General features: G+C 38.9%; 1 protein-coding gene across 1 annotated transcript; it reads right to left on the minus strand.

The window, feature by feature from the left end:
- Nucleotides 1-6,326: 6,326 nt before the first annotated feature.
- Nucleotides 6,327-7,286, minus strand: OR6S1 (olfactory receptor family 6 subfamily S member 1). Its single transcript, XM_072624025.1, has one exon. The coding sequence runs from the start codon at nt 7,284-7,286 to the stop codon at nt 6,327-6,329; it is 960 nt and encodes a 319-aa protein (XP_072480126.1).
- Nucleotides 7,287-19,241: the final 11,955 nt, after the last annotated feature.

The following is a 19,241-nucleotide window of genomic DNA, read 5'->3' on the forward strand; positions in this document are numbered from 1 at the left end:
CATTTCTTATTTCCTAGTAGTAAGAACAATACTCAACAGTTGTTCCTAAAACTTCAACTTCCAACTTCTCTTCATCCCTCCCTCCCCACCCATTCCCTTTGGGAAGCAAGCAGTTCAATATAGGCCATATCTCTGTAGTTTTGCAAATGACTTCCATAATAGTCATGTGGTGTAAGACTAACTATATTTCCCTACATCCTGTCCTGCCCCCCATAGCTTCTGTTCTCTCTTTGGATCCTGTTCCTCCCCAAGAGTGTTGACCTCAATTTGCTCCCTCCTCCCACTGCCCTCCCCTCCATTATCTTCCCTCACCCCTCCTATCCCTTCTCCCCCATTTTCCTGTATTGTAAGATAGGTTTTCATACCAAAATGAGTGTGCATTTTATTCCTTCCTTTAGTGGAATGTGATGAGAGTAAGCTTCATGTTTTTCTCTCACCTCCCCTCTTTTTCCCTCCACTGAAAAGTCTTTTGCTTACCTCTTTTATGAGAGATAATTTGCCCCATTCCATTTCTCCCTTTCTCTTCCCAATATATTTCTCTCTCACTGCATAATTTCATTTTTTTACGATACGATCCCATCCTATTCAACTCACTCTGTGCTGTGTGTGTGTGGGTGTGTGTGGGTGTGTGTGTGTGTGTAATCCCAGCAACTACCCAGAAACTGAAAAGTTTCAAGAGTTACAAATATTGTCTTTCCATGTAGGAACTTCAACTTTAGTAACTCCCTTATGACTTCTCTTTGCTGTTTATCTTTTCATGCTTCTCTTCATTCTTGTATTTGAAAGTCAAATTTTCTTTTCAGCTCTGGTCTTTTCATCAAGAATGCTTGAAAGTCCTCTGTATCATTGAAACACCATTTTTTTTTCCCCTGAAGTATTATACTCAGTTTTGCTGGGTAGGTGATTCTTGGTTTTAGTCCTAGTTCCTTTGACTTCTGGAATATCCTATTCCATGCCCTTCCATCCCTTAATTTAGAAGCTGCTAGATCTTGTGTTATCCTGATTGTATTTCCACAATACTTGAATTGTTTCTTTCTAGCTGCTTGCAATATTTTCTCCTTGACCTGGGAATTCTGAAATTTGGCCTCAATGTTCCTAGGAGTTTCTCTTTTTGGATCTCTTTCAGGAGAGGATCGGTGGATTCTTTCAATATTTATTTTGCCCTCTGGTTCTAGAATATCAGGGCAGTTTTCCTTGATAATTTCATGAAAGATGATGTCTAGGCTCTTTTTTTGATCATGGCTTTCAGACAGTCCCATAATTTTTAAATTGTCTCTCCTGGATCTATTTTCCAGGTCAGTTGTTTTTCCAATGAGATATTTCACATTATCTTCCATTTTTTATTCTTCTGGTTTTGTTTTGTGATTTCTTGGTTTCTCATAAAGTCATTAGCCTCCATCTGTTCCATTCTAATTTTGAAAGAAGTATTTTCTTCAGTGAGCTTTTGAACTTCCTTTTCCATTTGGCTAATTCTGCTTTTGAAAGCATTCTTCTCCTCATTGGCTTTTTGAACCTCTTTTGCCAATTGTTAGCCTATTTTTCAATGTGTTATTTTCTTCAGCATTTTTTTGGGTCTCCTTTAGCAAGGTGTTGACCTGCTTTTCATGCTTTTCTTGCATCTCTCTCATTTCTCTTCCCAGTTTTTCCTCCACCTCTCTAACCTGATTTTCAAAATCCTTTTTGAGCTCTTCCATGGCCTGAGCCCACTGAATATTTATTTTGGACGTTTTGGATGCAGAAGCCTTGACTTTTATGTCTTTCTTTGATGGTAAGCATTGTTCTTCCTCATCTGAAAGGATGGGAGCAGATATCTGTTCACCAAGAAAGTAACCTTCTATGGTCTTACTTTTTTTCCCTTTTTGGGCATTTTCCCAACCAGTTACTTGACTTTTGAGTCCTTTGTCAAGAGTAGGGTATACTCTGGGAATCTGTGAGATCTCAGTTCCTCCAAGGTGGCACAATCAAGTGTGTACTAGTCTGGATGCAGAGAGGGATTTTTGTGCCCAGAATCTTAGCAGATACCTCTCCACAGCCACTTGGCATCCAGTTCCCAAGTCAACACTGGGGGCTGATTTTCAGATAAGCTGGATGGGCAGGACTGCCATTCAGTGTGAGACAAAGACCAGCTCTCCCAGGGCTTCCACCCAGGGTGGAGGTAAGACTCAGCTTTTCAATGCCCCCAGGGTTTTTTATGCTCCAACAGTGGAGCTTCATAATGGCTGTTGTGCAGGCTCTGTGGCCGCTGCCTGCTGCTAGAGCTATGGGAAAGCCCTTCTCCCTTCCTGGCCTGCTGATTAAACCCTGTCACTGACCTTTGCGGCCTGTGGGCCAAGGGATCTGAGGACCTGCTACTGGGACTGGAGATTCCACCCCCGAGGTGTCCTCCTCCCAGAGTCTCATTGCGACGCACCGTCACTTGTCCAAGGCTGGGCTGGGCTCTGTGCTTGGCTCTGTGTCCAGCACAACTAACGTTTCCGTCAGCCTTTCAGGTCACTGTGGGCTGGAAATCTCCTCCACTCTGTGGTTCTCCACTTCTGCTGCTCCAAAATTTGTTGAGAGTCCCTCTCTACAGGTATTTTATGGGCTGTGGGGAGGACCCTGCATAAATGTGTCTTTCTAGTCCGCCATCTTGGCTCTGTCCACTGAACTAATTTTTCATGGTATCATAATTAATTTTAAGGCCATGTATTCATTTTGAATTACACGGAAATAGGGCACAAGATGTTGGTCTAAGCTTAATTTTTGCATGTGTAGTACTTTTAAGAACCCCAAACTTTCCCCTTCAAATAAAAGCTATGTTTAAAAAAATTCTTCTATTGATGCTGTGTGACTGTAAGTCATGAAATATCCAAGAAAGGGGTCCCCCAAAGGTAATGGAAAGATGTACAAGTGATCTGCATAAGCTGGTTGACACATTACCAATAAAAATTGTGTAAGAGAGGTGTTGTGAAGGATGCTACCAGGAAATGTGATAAGAAAAGGTTTTGGTCTTGTGACAAAAATGAAGGATAGTCACTGGTTAGCTCTTGTACTTCATTGAGATCCATATAATGTCGTAAGATTCAGAGGAAGACCCTACCCCTTCACTCCCAGAATCTGTGGAGGGTAGGACAACATGGACAAAATTTGCAAAGGAAGAGGAGATGTGTTGCAATTTGCAGCTTTGGAGGAAGTAGCTGCATCATGGAGATTATAGATCCACTGAAGATTAAAAGCATTTATTCTGATGTGAATAGGAGCTGTTTCTGTCCAAAAATATCTTAGATTATTAATTACCCTCCCCACTTATACAAATGACTGGAATATTTTCATATTACTATTACATCACTGGCAGTTGGGAAAATTCCATTGTTCTGGATTTCCCACTCTCTGGAAATTTCTGAGTCAATATGTTCATTGACCTCAACAAATCTATGAAAATCTAGATCTCTCATCATAACCTTCCCCTCCCCATTGCTTCTTTTTCTACTTCTTTGCAAGATTTCCTTAGATAGAAATACATAATAAGAAGAGTGGTAGTAGTGTAACAGGAAAGGAAAAAACAACATTCTTACCACATATTGAAATCTTAAAGATAAATCCAAGATATGCCAGTCAGGCAATAAGTATTTATTATGCACCTATTCTAAATGTGTTCATCACTGGGCTAAGTGCTGGTAATAAAAAGAAAGGCAAAAGATAGTCCTTATCCCCAAGGAGCTCAGAATCTAATGGGGGAGAGATAACATGCAAACAAATATGTGTGATATGGAAATATACAAAGATTCATTGGCAGGTAGTACTGCCAATCATAATTATCAACATTCAGAAACATTTCATTAACCTGTTTATTTTTTGCTTAGTAGCCTCATGATACCTAAAAATAACCACCTACCAGATAGAATTTTCCTATGACTTATATAGTTGCCAATTTCATCAGGGAAAAGAAAAGGTACAATTGGATTTTATGGCTGCCAAAGGAACAGGAAAAGATTTATATTTCAGAGATAAACATAAAATTTCTAGTAGGCTAATGGATAATACTATCCTCTCCAGATAGCAGAAGATAGCAGAAGGAGAAAAATCACAACAGGTCAAGTTGTAAATTGATCAACAAACACTGAGGAGTTACTCTGGAAATTACAACCAGCTAGGAAATCATTATGACAAAGTTGAGGTAAGGATTCTTTTACCCCTAACAAGTTAATCATCCAGATTAAATTATTGAAAGATTCATTCAAATTCCACACTGTAAGGAAAGCTTCAGTTATTTCTCTGAATTTTTTTTTTGTACAAAAAAAGGGGGGACTATCCTGAAGCCACTAGAGAGTAAATTAAAAATTCTTATGATATGCAAACAAGGTATAAACAGGATAAAGGGGACATAATCAATAGAGGGAAGGCACTAGAATTAAAATAGTTTGGGAAAGACTTCTCATAGACAGTAGGATTTTAGCTGAGACTTGAAGGATTCTAGGGAATCCAGGAGATAAAGATGAGGAGGGAAAGCATTTTGGGCCTAGGGGAGTGACTTGTCCAGGGAACAGAAAAGTCATTGCTACTGGATCAAAGAGTATATAGGGAAGATATTCAAGAAGATCAGAAGGGCAGATAGGTTATGAAGAAACAGATAGGTTATGAAAGGTTTAGAACCAAACAGAGGCTTTTAGTGTTTGATCCTAAAGGTGCTAGAGAGCCACTGTAGTTTATTGAATAAGAAGGAGGATGACATTGTAGGATATACAAGTAAGGAAAATCACTTCATTAGCTGAATGGAGGATGGACTGGATTGTGGAGAGATATGTGACAGGCAAACCAACCAGCAGACTATTGAATAGTCCAAACATGAGGTGATAAGGTCCTGAACCAGAGTGGTAACAGCATCAGAGGTCATAAATGGTCATAGCTCAGAGATGGTGCAAAGGTAAAATCAGCAAGCCTTGGCAACATATTGGATAAAGAGACTGAGGGATAATGAGGAGTGGAGAATGACACCGAGTTTGTGAGTCTGAGGAACTAGCAGGATGGTGGTGCTCTGGACAATAATGGAAAATTCTGGAAAGGGGTGGGGATTGGTGGGGTGGAGGGAGAAGGGGAGATGATGAGTTCAGTTTTGATCATGTTGAGTTAATTCAGTTTGATTTGTCAGATAGGCATTTGGAGATTCAAGACTGTTCCATCAGTCAGTTTTACAGTGGTGTTAAAGCTTTTCAATGTGCCCATTTTTTGGATCATTTTGAAATCAGTTTACTCACCAAGCTCTTGAATTTAATTGTCCTTTATCTGGAACATCTTTGTACATTTATTTCTCCCATCACTATGTGATATTAGGTTCTCACTGATGAACATCACCTTATTTGTTATCTTTCTCTCACATCAGCCTCTGAGTACATTGTAAGGCATGAGTTCATCTGCTCATCAGCATCCTATGAGGTAGATAGTTACAAAATTACAGAACACAATTTTTAGAAGTAACCATAGTGACTACTATTATTTATCACATTCAGTTGGCCAGTAAATACACTACTATATTTACAATCATTAAAAAAATGGTCAGTATTCATCAGGATAAGTCCATTCCCACACCAACTTCAATAAAAGTAAATATGAATTTAAGAAAAGACAGGAAGGGAAGGTGGTATAATTAAAGGAAAGATATCCCAGTGACAAGAAATAAAATAGTTCTCCACCAAACTTTTACCTGAAGCTAGATGAAGATAAAATATAGGAAGCAGAAGAGTTGATGAAAAGCTAGTCTCCTTAAGTCCTTCAGGGGTCTCAACCTTCCATGACTATTGGCATTTCTCTAGAGTTGGAAACCAGTCCCTTGGTTCAATTTTCTTTATTTCTTTTTCATCTGTTGGCAAATATTTAGGTGTAGCAAGCAGATTTGAAAAAACTCAAGCACAGTCTATGCAGACTTGATCTACTGGCATTTCTTCCTGTGCTCATTAGGTCTTGGATATTGCAGTCTTTCATATGTGGCAAACTTATTAACTTTGTGGAAGTTTATTTAATCAGAAAGAGTCCCCAAAGGCTGTTAGAAAATTCAGTCAACATTTGTAATTTGGCTTGTGAATCTTTCCTTGAGAAAAAGGAATAAGGACTAAGTAATCTTTGGAAATCTTCGCTAGTTCTAGAATTCTGCAGTTTGCTAGTGTGGAAGATGTTAGTAAAATAAAAATGACAGTGAGAAAGATTTTCCAAAGATTAAAGGCCAATGAGATATGGACACAAGAGTGATTCTCATGCTATACCAAAACAGAATGCAGAGGTAAAGTAGATCTACCCTTTCCTCTGATTCTTCCTTTTCATTTCTTTCTTTCCCTAGTCTAGTTGTAATAATATCAGAGATGTCCAGAGCAAGCTGTTAATCCTTTCTTAAGCATATCCCTTAAGGCTACCTTCACTCTTTCATTTCGAAGGGTGTAAATGACAGGGTTCATTAGTGGTGTCACAAAAGTAGTCACTACTGTCACTGCCCAGTTTGTGCCAACAGAACTGCTTTGTGATGGTCTGACGTAGAGGAAGATGGCACTTCCATAGAAGAGTGTGACCACCATCAAGTGGGAGGTACAAGTGGAGAAGGCTTTCTGTCGGCCTGAGGCTGAGGGTATTCGATGGACAGCCAAAACAATGTGACCATAGGAAGTAGCAGTAAGCAGAAGGGAGACCATGATGACCACAGAAGCCAGAGCAAAATCAACCTCTTCCAGTTGTTTGGTGTTGGTGCATGCCAAGCGAAGTAAAGGGCCGCTATCACAAAAGAAATGTTGGATCACCACATCCTGGCCACAGAAAGGAAGTAAGGCCACAACCACTGTAGGACCAAGCACAGGGAGAAGGCCCCCTGCCCAGCAGACCAGAGCTAATCGTAAGCATATGGCCCCACGCATCAGTATAGGATATCTCAAGGGATGACAGACAGCTAAGTAACGATCCACAGACATGATAGCCAGTAGCAGAAACTCAGAAGCTCCAAGGCAGAAGTAAAAATAGAATTGAGTAATGCAAGCAGTGAAAGAGATGGTACGCCGACCCGAAAAGAAGTTAGTCAGCATCTTAGGGATAATCACAGAAGTGATCAGGATCTCCAAGCAGGACAGGTTTCCCAGAAAAAAGTACATAGGAGTCTGCAAGCGGGGATCAACTCCTACCACACTTATAATCACCATGTTGCCCATTAAGGTCAGCAGGTACACTAGCAGGAATATTGAACAGAGCTCAGTTTGCATGTTATGAAGAGTGGGGAAACCTGCCAGGATGAACTCAGTCACACCACCACTCTGATTCCTGCCCACAGCCATTGGTTTTCTCATCTATTGAACAATGAAGAGATAGTCATGGTGAGAGAATACACATTTAAGTACTTACCTACCCTTATCCCCCTAACTTTCTTTCCTCATTGAGAGACTATTCTAAAACTAGATGGAACTGGGGTCATCTTCCAACAGGCTGGATGGGATATCTTTAAAGAATAACTCAAATCCAGGTGTAGAAACCTTCGCCTTCAAAACAAAGAGCTTCCTCCCTTCTCAGACTGTGAAGTCATGTCATTTTTTCATTGATGCAAACTTATTGAGAAACTTCACCTAAATAGCTCAGTCAAGACTGGGAACAGGAGAATCCAAAAATGGTTTTCTGAGGCATTATTTGATACCACTCAACCCAAGCCAGAAATTGGGTAATCCCATTGCCCAGGCAGGAATGACCTAATTTTTCTACCCCCTAGGATAGACTGATTTACTATTGCAGGCAAAATCAAAATCCAAGACCCTGAATATGCTGCTTGTTTTTTCCCTTGCTTAGAATGAGTGCAAGTCCTGAATCTCAGAACTAGAAAGGACTTCACAGACTCCTGGCTTAACCTATATTTGACTGAGAATCCTATCTGCATACAATATCTTAAAGAAATGTCTATCCAGTCTTCACTTAAGGGCTCCCATAAAAGGGAACCCCCTACTCCCTAAGGAAGTAAAAAAAAAGCTGCTTTTGAGAGTCTACTTATTTATTCACATTTCTATTTATTTATTTGAGTTTTCAGCATTCCCTTCCACAACATTTGAATTCCAAATTTTCTCCCCATCTCTTCTCTCTCTCCAATTACCCCTTCCCCCAATTTGCCAATCTGCCCTCCCTTCTATCACCACTCCCCCCTCCCCTTTTCTTATCTCCTTCTCCTTGAGTGCCTCTTTTTTAGAAGCAGCTGGGTATATATAAAGCACAGAGCCTGGAGTCAGGAAGGCCTAGCTTCAGATCCAGACTCAGACACATAATAGCTGTATGACCCTGGGTAAGTCACGTAACTTTGTTTAGTTCAGTTTTCTCTGTTGTAAACAAGAAACAATAATAGTACCTACCTCCCAGGATTGTTGTGAGGATGAAACGAGGGAATATTTACTTATCACAGTATATTTAATTACATATTTAATATATTTAATTTAATATACATTATATAAGTATGTTTAATTTAATTTAATATAGATTTAACTTATCACAATGTATTTAATAAATGCCTATTTCCTTCTTTCCTTTTAGATACCTGTAATTGTTAGGAAGGTTTTTCACAGGTAGACTCTATCTTTATCTCTCCAACTTCTACCTGTTGTTCCAAGTAATGCCCTCTGGTGCTAAATAGAGCAAATTCATTCTCTTTTCCACATGACAATTGTTCCAATACTTGATGACCACCGTGATAACCCGAAGTCTTTTCTTCTCCACAATAAGTATTTTTAATTGATTCTCATTTGGCATGGTCTCCAATCTCTTCAACATCGTGACCATGCCCCAGCTTGTCATTACTTTTCCTAAATGCCATACTCCAGATGTGGCCTGACTAGGACAGAGGAGAGTGAGACAGTCGGTCAGTCAATAAAAATGTATCAAGCATCCACTGTGTGCCATGTACTCCTCTGAGTGCTGGATCGGGACTTCCCTCATTCTGCACACTTTGCTTTCTAATGTAACTGAAGAGGACTTTGATATGACTTGTCTGACCCTTCACATCGTTACTCACACTGAGACCCCCCAAGCCTCCTAGAGCTTTTTAAAAATTCGTATTAATGGAAGCATGTGTGCTGCCCCTATTTGGTACTATGAAATTGATTTTTTAAAACTCAGGTGTGGAATTGATGGTTATATTTATTATATTTTGCTTTATTAGATTTGACTCACTCTTTGAGCCTGTCAAATCCTTTTGGATTCTGATTTTGCCACCCAGTGTCTTACTTTTGTGCCATCTGCAACTTTGCCAAGTAGAGCATTTATGCTTTTATCAGTCAGTCAATAAACCTTTATTAAATGTCTACTGTGTTCTAAGTACTGGGGACTCAAAGAAAGGCAGAAGGTAGACCCTGATTTCAAGAAGCTCAGATCCTAATGGAGTATTCAGCATGTAAACAATCTCTCTCCTCGCTCTCTTCATCCCCTATCCCTATCTGTCTGGTCTATCTCTCTGTGTGCTCTCTGTCTCTTTCTGTGTGTTCTCTGTCTCTGTCTGTCTATCTGTCTGAATTTGAAGTTAAAAGTCATAAGCACAAAGTATCTGAGATAGCATTTGAACCCAATATTTAAACCCAGGTCTTTTGACTGCTAGTTCATTATTCTGTCTCTTAGATAACAAAACTGATAAATGTCTTACAGGGAAATGAGAAGGCTGATGCAAACATCATATGACTCAGCTGGAAGGGATCTTGGATGCCTGTCTTCTCCTTCTCCTGCATTTTTAGAGAAGTGGTAGAAGTGCAGATTATTAGAAATAGCACTAGATTTGGAAAGAGAGGCTCTGAATTAATATTCCAGCCCTGCTACACATGTAAGCATTTATGTTTCAAATTACATATATAACTTTGGGCAAATCACATAATCTCTCTGGGCCTCAGTTTCCTCTTCTGCTCATTTAGAACATTAGGCTCCATATTTCTGAGGCCTAATTTCTACATCTATTTTCTTTTATATTATGAATCTGAAATCTGGAGAGCATATGTGCACTGCCCAAGGCTACATAGATAGTAGACAGCAGAGCCTGATTGGAATCTGGACCTTCTCAGGTAATAAATGAATATGTCAAGTGGGTTGGGGTTGGGGAGTCACTGGAAGGCACACTTTAAAAACTCCTGCATTAGAGACCCCACAGGAATGAATTTCAGACATGAAATTCAGTTTCTTCATTTGTCAAATGAGGTGGACCATGACCTTTATGGTTCTTTCTGGCTCTGAACACACCCTAAGGTCTTGTGCTTCAATGATGTAACTCCCATCTTTCCTCATTTTCCATGTATTAAAAGGTGGTTCTCATTCATTTTGAGTCATTTAGGAAAACAAGAAGTGACCAGATCATGTCCTTAAAAATAAAGGAGAAATCATATGATTTGCTTGGGGAATGTATGACTTCCAATTCCAAAACACCTTTAACTGAAACCAGATCAAACTCCTGGTCATTTACGAAGTCAGAAGTCTTCTAAGCTCTGGCACCCAATAATAATAATACTTCATATTGAAGTAATATTTTGTAATAAGCCAGGTAAGATAGTTCAGATATTATCTCATTTTTACAGCTGAAAAAGCCTGTTGGGAAAAGTTAAGTGACTTTCATATAATTGTTAAATACCCAAATTAGTATTTGAATGAAAACCTCTTGAGGTTAAGTCCACTCTATCTACTCTAACATCTTCTGTCATTTGAAATAGAGTTCAAATATTTGTGAGTTGAGTAGCTCCAGTTCTGTTATGACATTCTCTAAGAAAGATTTACCATGGATTTAACTTTTTTAATCTTCCTAGTTATTAGAATTACAGCATCCTTATCCATGTCCCGAGTGACCTCTGAAATCCTCTCTCCCTTATTTGCTCCAGTGTTTCTTTAAGCAAAACCCTAGTTAATGTTTACCACAGAAAAAGCAATGATTTGCTTACATGGCATTTCTGAGCTGTAAATGATTATAATTGGAGAAGCCTACCAGAGCAGGGGGAATTGTCACCTCTTGCTTTAAAAAAAAAAAAAAGACTCAGAGGGGCCTCCATCTCCAGGGGATAAGGGCTTTTTGCGACAGTCGCATGCATCCAAAATGTACTGGATTTGCTCTAAGGCTAGTCTAACCTTATCTACAATAGGAGATGAATGTAAACGCCATTGTCACTTTGAGTGTCTAGGGGAGGGAAGAGCGGCCACTTTGGTGGAGATGGTAAAAATTTTCTATCCCTTCTGATGGTCACAGATCACTCTTTGATCTTACATCATGTCCTTATCATGGTCTTATCCTCATGATTTAGGTAATGATAGTAAACCCATGCTTATCTTGGAGCACTTCCATATGGGAAAAGCAATTAGGAAAAAATGGGATAATGTGACTGGGAATAACTACCATTCTTCTCTTGTATTTTCCTCCCTGGGGTGGCCCAAAGACATTGCTCTTCTGCCTCAAAAATAGAACATTCTTTCCGATTCTAAGTGAGCTGAATCAGACCTGCTCTATCTATGGTTAGGAGGTCTGCACGTTAGATAGAATCAGAGGATCAGTGATCTTATATCTAGAGTTGGAAGGAACCTTCAAGTGAAACTGTTTAAAACTCTCATTTTACAGATGAGGAAACTAAGGTTTAGAGAAGTTAAATTTCTAGCTCAAGGTCACACATCTCCCTCCTTTGAGGATTTCTATTAATCTCCATCATATTGTCCCAGACTCTGTTCTTGGGGCTTAGAGTGCAGTAAGACAACAAATTGATTTAACTGCCATTGAAATTAAAATGTGTTCAGATATAGGGATCCCTGAATTATCTTTATTGGACACAAGTTTTACTGGAATGGAAGAGTAACCTCTCAAGGCTTAACAGATCTCAGGTCTCTATTACCGAAAAGAGCCAGGGAATTTAAAAAAAAAAAAAACACCACATTTCCACACTTACAGTTTCTTTAAAAGTGTCTCTGCTTGGAAGATGTTCCCTTGAGGACCAATTCTTTTCCGCCCAATGATTGATTTTATGGAGAATATGCACTGGATTTGGTCCATTCTTTGAGGTCAATTCCCTTCTTTCTGGTTCAAAGCACTATCCTGTGTTTAAGAAGAAAGGAAAGTGAGGGAGACCTTTGTTTCTGAACAGTTCTATTTAATGAGAGAATCCTCAGTGCATTAGTAGCAGTCACTATTGGAGATGCTTCACACATTGAGAGCTGGGCCAAGAACAGGAGCCCAGAGGACAGCATTTCTCTGGGAAGGTTCTCCCCAGTGAAAATGAGGGGCCAAGACAAAGAAAGAGAAAAGCAGCTTCTGGAAGAGTTAAGGGGAATTTGTGTGTCAGTAGAAATGTCCCATTTGCTATTCTCACAAAATCTGAAAAGGGCATTGAACATACAATAATGTATTGCTGCCTTAGCATTTGTCACAGTTAGTAACTCACCTTGGCCCAAAGAAACGTCAAATAATGGTATTGGTGATAAATTAAGTTTGAGATTGGGGAGGAGACGACCTACCTCGTCTTGAACACTCCTTTCTCTATGGCATTCTTGAAGTCAGAAAGTTTCCTACAAAGCAATCAACAAAAATTTGATGTCTTTTTTCTGAGTATTACATGATATTTGGGGATTGGGGTAAATGACAGAGGTGGAGATAGAAATATTATAAAGGGTAAATATTCCTTGCAGGGACTCTAGTGATAAGGAACCTCATTTCTCATGTAATAAATGAACTTGGCATGTGAATGTTTGGGCATGGGGAGTGACTGGACATCACACTTTGAGAACCGATGTATTAGAAATTCATCTTGTATTAAATCCACCCAAATCCTATCCCTCCACAAATATATTCAATTATTAGATTAGGGAAGACCCCATAAATATATAGGGGTCACCAGTTCGATAGAATCCTTGTGAAACAAAAGACATCTCTCATTCTACTGCCTCTTTGCCCTGAAGAATGCCACTTTAACCTAATCCAAAGAACTGTGTTTACAAAACCAGAAGAGGAAATGGGGACCGTTGTTAGTGCTGAATTATGGAAGGGAAAGGTTATATTTACCAAGACAAAAGGAGAAAAAGGAGAACTCTTCTAATATTTGAGAAATAATGGAGATAATCTAATTCATAAGCATGATTTTTGTCCTTCATCCAAACATGGTTTCTGAATCAATGATGGCACAGAAGAAATAAAAGTCACGTAACTTAAATAAGGCAAAGATCATCCGGGCCTATTTTCAATCAGTTTGGACACTAGAATGTTATTTATATCTCTAAGCCAAGTAGAACATAGGAGTTTTTACATGAAAACAATCAGATCAGAAGAAAGTTAGACTAATATGGCTCCCAGAAATTAAATAAACTATTGAACTGTAGAAATTTTAGATTTAATAATGACTATTTCTTCTTACAACAAAGAATTATATAAGAAAAACTACTGTAATTCTGAACCTCAATTTTCCCACAGTTTCACTCTCAGAGGCCTGTTATGGGGAAAACTTGCATCTGAAAAAATAATTACCTTTTTTGTAAATACATTTAAACAACACAAAGTATTTAATGGACAGGTGCAGGAGTTTTGTATCAACAGGATTTCAAAAGTAGTTACAACTAACATACGTACAAATATAGAGGAAGGTTACTCTCTATCTTTCCTCCAATGTTACTAAATGGGCAAGCTGTCGAGTACCTCAGGCCAGACAGAAATAGTTTTTCACTTGGTAATTACATAATTTATCTCTGGCCTGATGCTAATTGACAGATGAGCCAGCCAGTAACAGAGATTCAAGAACAATGAAGCATCTCAGTTGTGTGTTCCTTCCTCTGTCCTCTGGCAAATTCAAAGACCACAAAAAAAAGTCAGCACTTTGAAAGCCGAATGTGTTCTACTCCTCTAAGAACTTGGGTAGACTTCAGTGAATCTTCATACTTCTGGTGAATTCCCCTTTGTCCTTTCATAAGTGGTTGGGGTGATTTCCAGCTAGAACATGGGTATAATCCAATGAGATGTCCCTAAATACTTCACACCTCAGTGTAGTTATGGTCCTGAACCAGAAGGTATTCCCTTCATGAAGAAGTATCTGAATTCCAAGAAATATGTCTTATTCAGATGGCAAAGTTTATGAATGTTAGGAATATTCCCCATGGAAATGATAACATCTAATTCCATGGAGTATGAAGAGTCAGCCACTAGAGAATGTCAAGTAACATGTGCGGCTACTCAGAGCTACCACAGAGAAAGTCTAGATTCTAATGAGCTGTAAAATCCATCAGGAATCCAGGTGCCTGAGAATAGCCTGATTTCTGAGTCTCAAAAAAGTGGAACAAATGCAGAAAATAAAAACACTAATCCCCATGAGGTCAGAGACCAGGAGCTAGAGACCAACCACTCTAATTATAATGTCTCCTAGATTGGAGACTCAACAAAAGATGAATTAGTATGGAAGCACACCTTAATGAGTATTATAATAAGATATGCTTTATATAACATAGATATTATATATCTATTACATATATCTATATATAGCACGTAAGGATATATATAATATATATAGATATAGATATAATATCTATATATAACATAGATATAATAGTGCTTTTAAAAGCAGCTACAGTATACAAAGTATTGTGATAAACATTGAAGTAAATTCAAAGGTCTCTGTCCCCTTGGAGCTCACAGTTTAGTAAGGAGATTTGACACCTAGATAATCATGGTAAGTTTCATTGGGGTTTCACCTCACAGAGAATGTGTGAGGGTGGGAAAGTAGAGGTCATCCCAGGAAGAAGGCACAGGACTTTCTCTGACATCTTCCAGAGAGATATGTGGGATTCAGCACTGAATAGTTTATGATTTGACGTGAAGAAGCAATTTCCTTAATGACTCCTGAGCAAGAAGAGCTGCTGACTCATTAAATATTTAAGTGGGAGTGACCCAAACTCTGTCTGTTTTCTTTTTTTCCCATCTGCCTACTAGAGTAGGTGTCTCTGAATATCCCTCTACAGAGATAAGGGTAGAGTCGGTGGTATTACCACATCACCACAAAAATGGAAGACTTCAAACACTTGGCAACTAAAGTACCTGGATAGTCTTGGGCAAGTCTGAGCATGGGATCCAAGCTGCTGTTTGTGTTTTATTTCTTGCTTGAATATGGGTAACTAAATAATGATTCTCTAGATGGATGTGTCCAGACATGGAAGTGAACTGATAAATTGGAGAGGTCCAGGGATCTTGGCCTCCATAGTTGGATATGATTGGCTGCGGGAAAAGATTTTACACTGAAGAAAATGATCCCCAACAGGGGGAAGAAATTTATCCTTTGGCTGGGGTGACTATAAGACATGAATCTTGCAGGAACTGTTTGGACATTTTAGAGGCTAGGTCATTTTAGAGAACTAGCTCCTAGTCCCACAAACTGCTTCTATGTTCTAAAGTGTAATTAACCTTATGGTAAAATATATCTGTAGATGCATCACTTTATCCTGGTTTATGGGGGGTTTTTTTTGTCAGTTCCAACTTGTGGTCTTCTTGTTAAACTTTTATTTTGTGTGAAGGAAAAAAAGTAGCTGTCCCTTACCGCTTTGATGAATAGTGAGAAGGTATAGCGCTCCTAGCCTCTGGGTCCAACATTGGCTCCAATTTTCATACATGCATACAAACATATATACACACATACATATGTATACATACATATATAATTTATATTTTATATGTAGTTAGTTCTTGTCCTTCATTCTCAAGGAGGACCAAAATGACATCACTATGCTGGAGTCAAGGTATAGCGTGTCCAACAGGTACAATCTCAGAAGGTTCTACTACAGGTCAGGCACAAATAGTCTATATGAACATTAGAAGTGGAGATGTCTCTAAATTTGTGCATCTCGTGCTTCTTTTGAGCTAGTGCAATTCTGCTTTGCTCATAGAGCACAGTACCCTCTTTGATGCAGGCATGCCATGCTGGGCGGCACTGTGCCAATGTTTCCCATGTCTCAATTAATTCCAAAGTTCCTTGGAGAGACTTTGAGAGTATCCTTGTATCACTTCTTTTGACGTCCTCATGAGTACTTGCCTTGTGTGAGTTCTCCATAAAATAGTCTTTTAGGCAAACACATATTTGACATTTGAAAAATTGGCCAGCCCATTGGACTTGTGTTTGCTGCAATAGAGTTTGAATACTTAGCAGTTCAGCTCCAAAGAGGACATCAGATCTTCAGAATCCTCCTAAGACAATTCAAAAGGAATTGATTCAGTTTCTTGACATGGTGCTGCTATATGCTATATATATGTCCAGGTTTCACAGACATACAACAACGAAGTCAGCACAAAAGCTCTATAGATCTTCAGTTTTGTAGGAAACCTAATACCTCTTCTCTCCCACACCCTCCTTCTGAGCCTCCCAAACATGGAGTTAGATAGGGAAATGTGTATATAAACTTCATCATCTCTGTGTACATAACTGGAAGGTATACTGCCAAGGTAAATGAACTTATCAACAGCATTCAAAATTTCTCCATTTGCTGCAACCAGTGGCTCCAGATATAGGTGGTGTGGTGCTGGCTAGTGGAGAACTTCTGTCTTTTTGGTGTTAATTGTTAGGTCAAAATTCACACAAGTAGTAGAGAATTGATCCATGCTCTATTACATCTCAGCCTCAGAGTCTGCACTGAGTGCCCAATCATTAGCAAACAAAAATTGGCACATATCAATGCTCCCTCGCCCTAATCTTGGCTTATATTCTTTTCAAGTTAAATAATTTACCATCAGTTCACTAGCTGATCTTTATGTCATTTTTGTCCTCGTTGAAGACATCTGACAACACCATTGAAAACATCTGCTAAAAAGCAGAGGAGCAAGCACACAGCCCTGCTTCACTCCACTGGTGACTGAAAATGTGTGAGCAAATTGTTATGGAACAATACTGATGAATTTCTCTGGGTAACCCAAATTATGCCATGATCTTCCACAAACCCTCATGGCTGACAATATCAAAGACCTTGGGCAGATTGATAAATATTGTGTACAGATCTCTGTCTTCCTCCTGGCATTTCTCTTGGAGTTGTTGGGCAGCAAACATCGTATTGACCATTCCTCTGCCTTTTTTGAAATCACATTATGTCTCAGGTAGATGATAGTCTTTCAGGTACAAGATCAGTCTATTAAGTAGGACCATGGGAAGAATCTTGCCAGCAATGAACAACTAAAAGAGAGATTTCCATCCTCCCCCACCCCCCATGGTCGTCACAAGACAACTTGTTTCTTTTTCCTTTATAGAGATGGACAATGGAGGTAACCTGGGAGGTAACCTCTGCTTACCATATAAACCGGAAAATTTCAATCAGCTTTTGTATGAGCAATTTACCCCCTGCCTTGTAAATCTCAGCTGCAATAGAATCAACATTGGATACTTTGCCACATGAGAGGAGATTAATAGCAACCAAATCTTTATTTTAATTCTATTTTATATAAAATTATATGTGTGTTATGCATATATATATACATATGTAATTGTTATATATAATATCAAAGGATAAGTGCAGTCTTAGAGGTAACATGGTATAGTGGATAAGAAGTATCAGGAAGTCCTGAATTCAGTTGCTACTTCTGACACATATTGATTACAAGACCTTGACAAGTAGCAAACTCTCAGTGCTTTGGGCAATTCTCTAAGACTCTCAGTTACAAAGAAAGTGTCGATCTGTGTTGAGATCATGAATATTTCACCAGGAGCTCCCAACAAGGAACTCTCTACACTGATAAAATAAGAGATCCACTCAAAGAGAAAAGATTTCAGTTTAAAATTGCACAAATAAAAAGTGCTATTCAAAGTCCAAAAAGAAAGGATATGGCTAGGACTATGGGAGGAGGATCTAGGAAAGATTTCTGAAAGAGTTGGGCTTTATATAATGACCAGGGAACCAACAACAGTAGCAGCAGAGATAGAGCTGAAGGGCACTCCAGGAACAAAGAACTGTTTAAGCAAAGTCACAGGGCTATGAGAGCACATTCTGAGATTACTCATTCATTCAGCAAACACTTAATAGAACCTACTATGTGCCTGGTACTGTAACAAGTAAGTGCTTGGAAGTCAAAAACATAAAACAAAACAACTCCCATAATCAAGGAACTCATATTCTGTTAGGGGAAATAATATGTTCACAGATGACTAAATTTTTAAAAAGATATATATGAAATCAAAGTAATTTCCTGGGAGTGGGGAGAGAGAGAGAAATCTGGAAAGTTGTTGCACATGAAGGGGCCCTTGAGTTAAGTCTTGAGGGAAACTAGAGAATACAGGAGGTGAGGAAGGTGCACAGTCCAAGCAGAGGGATAGCTTGTCCAAAACCATGGAGATGGGATAGAGGATATTGTATACAGAAATGATAGTAATAGAAGAGTTCAGCAAGAAGGCAGAGTGCATCGTGAGAAACATGCTCACTCTAGAAAAAACAATACTCATCGTGAAGCCAGGAAAACTCTCCTTTTATTTTACATTTATTTTATGTTCCCTAATGGAGCACACTTACTCAGACAAATGCAAAGCTATTCATGCTGGTTCCCATTTTGAATGTTCCCCCTTGCTTTCCATTGGCTAGATGCAACCTCCTGAACTGTCCATTTCATGTTGTCCTCTTTGATATTTTCTCCCTTCCCCTTCATGTATCAAATGAGCATTTAAATTATCTTGCTTCACCCTGGAGAGTGGGGGGTGGGATAATATTAAACAGGGCATTAAGCATGCATACAGGCTTCTGTATTTTTTTACTTGATTTTTATTTACAATATAAATTTATTAGGACACTATTTATACACTAAATGTAAATAAATAAATATTATTTATTTACTTGATCAGAAGCATCGTTCTTCTAGGTCATAGCTGTGATTAGAACCAGTCACCTCTGACTTGCATCCTGTTGTCACTCCTGTTATCACTTTTCCTATGGAAATAGAATTCCTTCCGTTGTTTCTCACAGTGTGAAGGCAAGCACTGTGCAATCATTTTGGAAGAAGAGACATACAGAATTCTCAGAACAACCCCATACACTGACATTTGCACACTGGAACTATCCTTATTCTTGTCTTCAAAAGACAGCCAAGCATGTCCTGTATAAGCAGAGGCCTCAGAACAGTTACAACTAACCAACACTATTACAAGCATAGCTCTGAAGTTTCCTTGGTCCTATTACCAAGGACTCCCCCACTTTATTTGATTGCTTATGGCTAATGTCATGTAATACCAAAGGAACAGTCCCTTCAGGTACATGCTAGAGGCCTTTCTGTAGGCATTTTCTTATTATGTCGACACCAGCACAACACT

This window comes from Notamacropus eugenii, chromosome 7 (assembly GCF_028372415.1).
Source record: "Notamacropus eugenii isolate mMacEug1 chromosome 7, mMacEug1.pri_v2, whole genome shotgun sequence".
NCBI lineage: Eukaryota > Metazoa > Chordata > Mammalia > Diprotodontia > Macropodidae > Notamacropus > Notamacropus eugenii.